At 38.6% G+C, this 7,637-nt stretch overlaps 1 protein-coding gene across 1 annotated transcript; it reads right to left on the bottom strand.

Moving 5' to 3' along the window:
* Nucleotides 1-393, bottom strand: LOC135947223 (uncharacterized). Its single transcript, XM_065495915.1, has one exon. The coding sequence runs from the start codon at nucleotides 333-335 to the stop codon at nucleotides 21-23; it is 315 nt and encodes a 104-aa protein (XP_065351987.1). The 5' UTR covers nucleotides 336-393; the 3' UTR covers nucleotides 1-20.
* Between the last annotated feature and the right edge of the window lie 7,244 nt (nucleotides 394-7,637).

The following is a 7,637-nucleotide window of genomic DNA, read 5'->3' as shown; positions in this document are numbered from 1 at the left end:
CAAATCTAACTTTATTTCTGCTAATTCTCCTGCTGTACATTGGAATCATTTTGGCTTTTCTTCTGCTCATTTTCCTCATCGATGTCAGCCATCATCTTGTCCAGCAAACCTTGCATCACGATCTGCGCTTCGCTGGCTCCGCGGACGCCCAGCAGGCTGTAGCAGTGCTGCTGGAACTTGGGGTCGTGGCTCAATCTGAGCACCCCGGCCAGCGCGGTGCTGATCTCCAGACTGATCTGCGCGTTGTCCACTTCCTGGTCTTGACTCTCATCCTCAGGTAAAACCGCGTCCTGAGGTTCTTGGAAAGCTTCTTCCTCATTCTCGTTGAAATCCATGACAGAATGGAGCGCTGGAAAGGAAATTAATGATTGTTATTGTATGTGTCACTGTCAAATTGGAAGTATGGTGGCTCTCTGAAACAAAAAGGCGGGAAATCACATAATTCATCAACCTCTCCCCTCCAGCTCCCCTATTTCAGTTCAATTTCATATCACTGTTGCATTATTAAACCTAAGAATAGTTTTAAAGTCTAACAAAATGCGAATAGTTTAATTTAACACCTATTTGTTTGTCCTATAATGTAAATTCATAATTACGATTAATGAAATTAAGAGGTTGATAAAGTGAAAAAAGTGCCTTTTCAACAAAGGTGCGAATTGCTATACAATGCTTATGATACATGAAAAAATTTCATATGTTTATATTAAACAACTACATAATATAAAGCGCTCTTTGCAAATTTATTATCAAATGAATATAATACACCTTATTGATTACAATAAAAATGTTTTATGTAATTCAATTAATACAAAATTCATGCCTTTTAAATTTTTTTAATATTTCACAAAATTCTTGGTTACCATTATACTCTAGCAAAATAAAATATCACCATGGTGCTGACAAATTGAGTCATAGAATTACATATATTAGAGCTAATTTAAAAGAAAATTACAGCCCGGCAGTCTTTCAAGAGCTCCTCGTCATGGCAGACGCAGCCGCACTCCGTAATTATATTGGCCATAAAGCAGAAGTATAGCCAACAATCGGAAAGCGAAAAAAAAGCAATAAAAATATAGCAGAGCGCTGAGTACGGCATTTTAATTTCGAGCAGCGACGGAAACTAATTTCCAGCCAGCGCACATCATTGGCAATAAAAAATAAATGAACAAATCAGTGGGAATGATCTATCTGCGGCTTTATTAGGTGTGCTGATATACGACCGGTGTGTGAGTGAGTGAGCGCTTCAAACCCCTCCGAAAAATTATGATCCACTAATTACAGAGTGCGTCGGCCATAAAACAACAGCCGCAGCGCTCTCCTCGTCAGCCGCCGGCCAATATGTGAAATAAAATACATGAAATACTCGAATACACGCTCTCTCTCTCTCTCTCTCTCTCTCTCTCTCTCTCTCTCTCTCTCTCACTCTCTCTCCATATTCCTCTCTCTGACGCGTTCGTTGTTCTCGTATTGTAATTTTATTATTTATCACTTCTATTGTTAACTAAGCGAGCACCGCCATAAATTCACAAAACAGCACGTCTCTCCATGAATCAAACACAAATCATTCCGACGCTCTTTCTTCTCATAGCCGTGCGCAGCGTAATTTATAGAACGCAATCAAATTCATTTATTATTCGTTTTGCGCGCTCACTTCGCCCTTTGCCCGAGAAATCACCCCTTCCAGCTCTGCAAAGTCCACTGCTGCTACATTTATCTTTGACCGTGATTTTGTAGGGTATATTGGAAGCCAAAAAGTTACAAGAAGCATTGTTCAACATACTCTGTTATTTTTCCTTGAATATAGTAGACGGTATTATTTAAATGCAGAGCCTATATCTATAACTGTTAAATAATAAGTACAAAAATAATATGTTATGCTTATTAATTATTGTCATCGTGTTTGAAGGAATGTATTAATTTGTTTTATATTTTACTATGGATCGAGTGCGTTTCAAAAACAATTAGCTTCACTCCAAAAACAAAACAGCTTTTAGCATCCAGCGTAAAGCACACACAAAGTTTTTTCCACTCTTTGCCAAAAACTGGTTTAATGCACAGAATTTTGTAGAAATTGGCATAGCTCAGTGGAAAAATATTAATGATAAGATTGATGAGCATGAATTTATGGAGGGCCAGTTCCTGAAACAAACCAAATGAGATTTATTAAAAATGTGCCCACCAGATTTTCTCAAGACACTGAACACTGTAAAACGGCATAACTCGCTAGAATTTCGAAAATTGGGAGAGTAGAGAGGGGTTTCTTGTGTGGCTGTCGAAAAATTTAAAAACTTAAATAAAATTGCGATGCAAATGTCCTTGTTCGCGGCAGAGGTAAAAAATTTAAACACTTTTACCAAAATTCTGGATAGGCTTCCGAGAATTTTTCATGAATAAATCTAATTTACAAGGTCATTAAAAATATCAATTTTCAGTTGATACTTTCAACTCGCAACTTATTGCAATCTTGAAAGTTAGAAACGAATTGCCCAAAGGAATCTCCAGATTTATTTGAATATAGGGGATTTTTATAAATCTTAAAAAATATTGCAATGAATTTTTACCTATACCTTTTTATTGGATTTCAATAAACGCTGTAAACATCAACTCAAGAAAACGCCATCATTAAATTGAATTTTCTTTCAGCCTGGAAAATTTTATCGTTGCCAGTTTTCCGATTATATTATATTAAAATTTTATCAAATCAAGGATATGAAACATCGATCAGTTTTAACTCTCGGTTCTTAATTAAACAGTTTCACCCTTTTTACGTTCTTTCTTTTCGCAGCCGATGCAATTGCCAAAGTCTAATAATTAACTTCAAATTTCCTGATGGCAAATTCGAAAAAAACGGCTCCATGAAAAGCACCTGCCTTCCTTCCGCTCAACCTTGCACGCGCTGTTCAGGCAGCAATCTCGTGTTGCGAATCCCCTCTGAGAATCAGAGAGGCACGAATTGAACGGCGGGCGACCTTTTTCATTAAACGCAGCCGCCTGCGACGCTGTGCACTGCAAAAAGCCGCTGCTGCGCTGGTTTTTCCCTCTTTGAGCGGAGCAAATCCAGCCGCTTTCCGCGCCAGAACTAATTTAATCAGCGGCATTATCTCGCACGTCAAATTCGCACTCTCTTATCGTCATCATCGAGAGGGCCGCAGATGTAAAAGATGATTTTTCAATCAGCAAATCCATTTTCCGGGGCGAATCAAGAGAAGGCAGAGCAGAGGAGTGTATGAGAAGAGAGCGAGAGATCTGCCTGCTGTTTTTTGATTAGAAAGACACCAGCCAGCCAGCCCTCCGCTGCCGGCTCGTTCGTTCATTCGTTCCCACACGGCAGACGAAATGCATTCAATTTAGCCGCTCTCTCATCTCGAGTGCTCCCGGAGTCACCCTTTTTAAATTAATAATTCGCCGTGCCGCCTGATTGAGGTGTGAATAATTTAGCGTCGTGGCCCAAATGCGGCCGCCGGTGTCTTTGCCCGCGCCGCGTAACCAGATTAAGGCTGCCACCCCGTTCCAGCACGGGGGGTGGATGCCGCTCGACGACCTACCAGGCCTGATTGATTGCACTGGATAGCCTGTTGTCCGTCCGCCTGATATTTAGCGCTTATGCAACTGGCGAAGCATTCGTGAACCACAGGTTGCATAGTTGCCTCAGCAAACAGGTGCTCCACCACTTTTTGTGCTCATTCCGAGAGTGTCACTTTTAATACCCGCAGACGATTACTCTCTGGATCAATATTTTCTTACTTTGCACGAGTTGCATCTTGGTGGTAGGGGAGCGGTTCAAAAAAATAATTAGCATGTTTTAAGATTCGGAATTTTAAAGGGTGTTTTTGACTGTAGATGAATTCATTATATTGACAAACACGACATGAAAATACCAAAAATATTAAAATATTACATTTGTAAATTTCTAAAATATATTACTTGAATTTTTAGCGAGTACTGAAAATTTGTTCAAAATTACCATTATGATTTAGAGTGACTAAAAACATTTCCCCCCAAAATTATTGTATGTATTAATTAGAAAAATTTACCAAAACATATTCTTACGTTAGGGTAATTTTTTATTGTTGGGCAAGAACGTGAAAAGAGGTAGGCTTCAAATGGCTGAAATTGCTTGATTTATGCCTATTTTTGTGTTCCATAGTGCATTGAGAGCTCAGAAAAATTGATAGATCGCATTCAAACTTCACACCCCTCTTCTGAGCGTTTCAAATTAAATTTTAAGGAATTGGAAGAGACCTTAAAATTATTTTAAATTTATTTGCAATTTTTATTATTTGTACATAATAATTTATGTGCTTTTTAATTTTTTTAATTTTTTACAAACTGTTTTTTAACATGTATGTACATTTTTTATGGTGAGAGTAAACAAACATATAATACGACAATTTTTTAGAAATTCAGAAATTTAAGTTATCACTATACACCGAGATAAATCATCATTTTAGTACCAATCAATCATCATATATCTAAAAAAAAGTAGTATGCATATTTAAAAATGTATGAAAATCTTTCATAAAAGTCCCTGAAGCAATTTAAAGTCTATAATCCAACGACATTTTTTGTTTTAAAATTACAAATTTTTGCTTTTGTCCCTTTTATTATCTTGAATATTCTCGGCTGTCTTAGTTAATGCATCAAGAAGGAAGTAAAATTGTCATACACAATTTCATTCTTTCCAACCTGCCTTTGAACAAAAATTTCAACTTTTGTCACGTATAAGTCGTTACGTCGGAACAAACTCAGCAAACGCACTGGTTAGGCGAACTCCACAGCTTTTCTCAGTGCGCGTGCAGGGGTGGAAATTAAATTTGCAGGGTGGACAAATCCTCGAGAGCTGCGTCAGTCAGTCAGCAGTCAGTCGGCAGCTCGTCTTGTTGAAGAGGGTTCTGATTGGATTTGCACCCGACTTGCGGCGGAATCAGCTAATTAACTTTCACCTCCAACCCCGCTGCGGATGCCTCTTATTCATTCATTCCATCACTCGGCACACTGACTGTCTGCTCCTCTGGCCGCTTCAGCCGGTGCCGTGCCGGAGAGGTCGCCCTTTGTTCCGCTGGTCGCGCGTCTCATCTCACTTCTCGCCTCGGGCCAAATTAAAACTGCCTCCTCTCCGAATGGAAACACTCTCACGACATGATTTCAGCAAAACGGAGTTTTCATTTTGACAATTTATAGTGAGTTTCAGGCACAAAAGGCAGTGAAAAGCGTAGAAATAAGGTTGATATAAAAAACAAACCGTCCATCATTACATTTTTTTATTGACACAAAATGAGAAAATAGAGGTTTGTGGCGTGCTATAAATTTCATTAGGTATTAAAAGAGATAAAAATAAAAATGCAGATGGCACCAAATAGGTCTGATTGAAAATGGAATATCTTTTAAAACATTTTAATTTGTAGAATTCGGTGGTCTGACCTAACCTGAGGCTGATACTCATGATTTATCAAGGGCCACAATGCTCTAATCAACTTAAAAGTAATAAAAGTTTGTATAAAATAATAGAATTGGAAATAATTGATGAGGAAAACAATATTTTCTAAATTCGATATCGATCATCTTGTGGCTTCAAGATTAGTAAAAAAAAACCTGAAAATAATTTAATCAATGTCAAAATTCGTATTAATAGGGCGATTTTTTCAAAGCTGTTTCAAATCAAAGGACTAAATTTATTGTCCAACTAACAATAAATAATGTTAACATAACAATCATAAAATAAAAAATTACAAAATACAGTTCAAAAGTTTTCTCATTTTTATTTGTGACTGAGATATATGCATCTAAAGTTGATAGTATGGTTTTTGGGGATTCAAATCCCTTTATTTCTTTTGTATTTTAACAGAATGGATATTATCAAAAAATCGTTTTTCCTTGTAATTAAACTGTCGGTCTAAAGTTGGAATTTATCCTCAGTCCTTAAAAGGTTGAATATTTTGAGATTCATCGAACTAGGACCAGTGTTGATATATCTATATGTAGTTTTAAACTCTAGTGCTAGGCAATTTTATTATCTCCGCAGCTTAATTTTACAATTATTTGCTACAAAATTGAACACTTAGATTTAAAATGGTTGATTTAAGTAAACTGTAACCACAGAAGAAGGCACTATCGATTTTATCTTTTTAGGTCACGCAATGAACGCATTGCATAAAATGTAGGCCATTATTAAATTTGACCTTCCAAAGAATCATGTTTGAAAAATCTCTAAATAGCTCAATCTTCCAATTTATTGAAAAATTTCCCTTTCCGTGAAGCCGTTTGACGTGATGAACAGCGCTGTTTATGCGGATAATTGGGTCAGCAGCGGACGCGAAATGAAGGATGGCACTCGTCTTGCGAGGAGCGAGCCCAGAGGGCACCTCGCTCCTTCCTTGACTGACTGAGCGCTTGAAAAACGGCGTCCGTGCACTTTTATTCTAATGTGCTTGCCGGTTAGACGGGCGCTGTCGCACTTGAGTGATATATTCGTGGCAGCTGCGAAATTCCTATCAAGCCGCCAAGCAGCCAGCCAGCCAGAGCGGCCAACTTTATTCCGCTGCTGCGGGCAAATCGCTCTCTATACTCTCGGTACACTAGTAGCTCTCGCGGAATTACTTTTTAACAGTAGATGAGAACAGAGAAAATGCTTTTCAAATCACTTTGTAATGTATTTTGTTTCTTCTTTTGTTTAAATAATGTCATTTCTAGACATGAAAGTTCAAAGAGGTATTGCGGGCCATTGCGGCAAAACCCCGGAATGAGTAGATTTTTTAATGTTAGTATATTTTTCTTCGAACTTTAAAGACAGTCACAGATGATTTGAAAACCAAGCCATTGGCTTCAATTGTTGAATGCATGCACTTGCTAAGTGACAATCCGAGCGATGTTTGGGGTTGATTTGCGCCCAAATTTGATTCTTGCCTTGCAATGACTAGTTCATTCAGATTTGGAAGGATTGCGGAAGCTTTCCGACTCGACACTTGCTGGTTTGCGTGATTGATTTTTTATTATTTTGAACCTCTCCTCAGCACATACCATGGGCTATGAGCTTATCGAGTCCCAATAACACCGCCGAGCGGACAATAAGGGACCCGAGTGGCCGCAGAGGAGCCAATGTGGCCATTTTTTTGCCTCCCCGCACCGAGGTCTTTTATTGAAACGCCAGACATTTGTCCCTGAAGGTGCGAAAACCAGCAAGTTGCGAGTCGGCGTCGGTGCGCCTCCCAGCCCGTTGAGCAATTTCGAGTCACTAAATGAACCACCTTTTGCCATCTCTGACATTGGACAGCCAGTGTCAGATCAGATCCCCGAACTACTCAAATGTCTCCCATTTCTTTGGCACACTTGAGAATGCCTCAACAATGCGAGCCAACGGGCTGGTTTTGTTTCACGTAACGAATGTCTAGCATTTCAATAAAAGACCTCGGTGTGGGGGCAGTAGCGTTTTCTGGACTGGACTCCTTTCAATGAGGCCTGTGTGCCCATGTTATTCGTTCGTGATGTTATTGGAAGTTTCACGAGGGAGTCGCTTATCTCAAAACAGGCATAACCAACAAAAAATTTTAAAAAGTCTCTTTCTGAATCATTTTTCTGAGTTCAAAACGTATTTTTAATTTTGTTCTTTAAATCTATTGTGCTATATATTGTAAAATGCA

The sequence above is a fragment of the Cloeon dipterum genome, chromosome X, assembly GCF_949628265.1.
Source record: "Cloeon dipterum chromosome X, ieCloDipt1.1, whole genome shotgun sequence".
Classification (NCBI taxonomy): Eukaryota; Metazoa; Arthropoda; class Insecta; order Ephemeroptera; family Baetidae; genus Cloeon; species Cloeon dipterum.
Note: the sequence above shows the minus strand (reverse complement) of the source record. Positions and strands in the feature narration are given on the sequence as shown.

Excerpts from the sequence above, each read along its gene's own strand:
- LOC135947223 (XM_065495915.1), bottom strand. The coding sequence starts at position 335 with ATGGATTTCAACGAGAATGAGGAAGAAGCTTTCCAAGAACCTCAGGAC.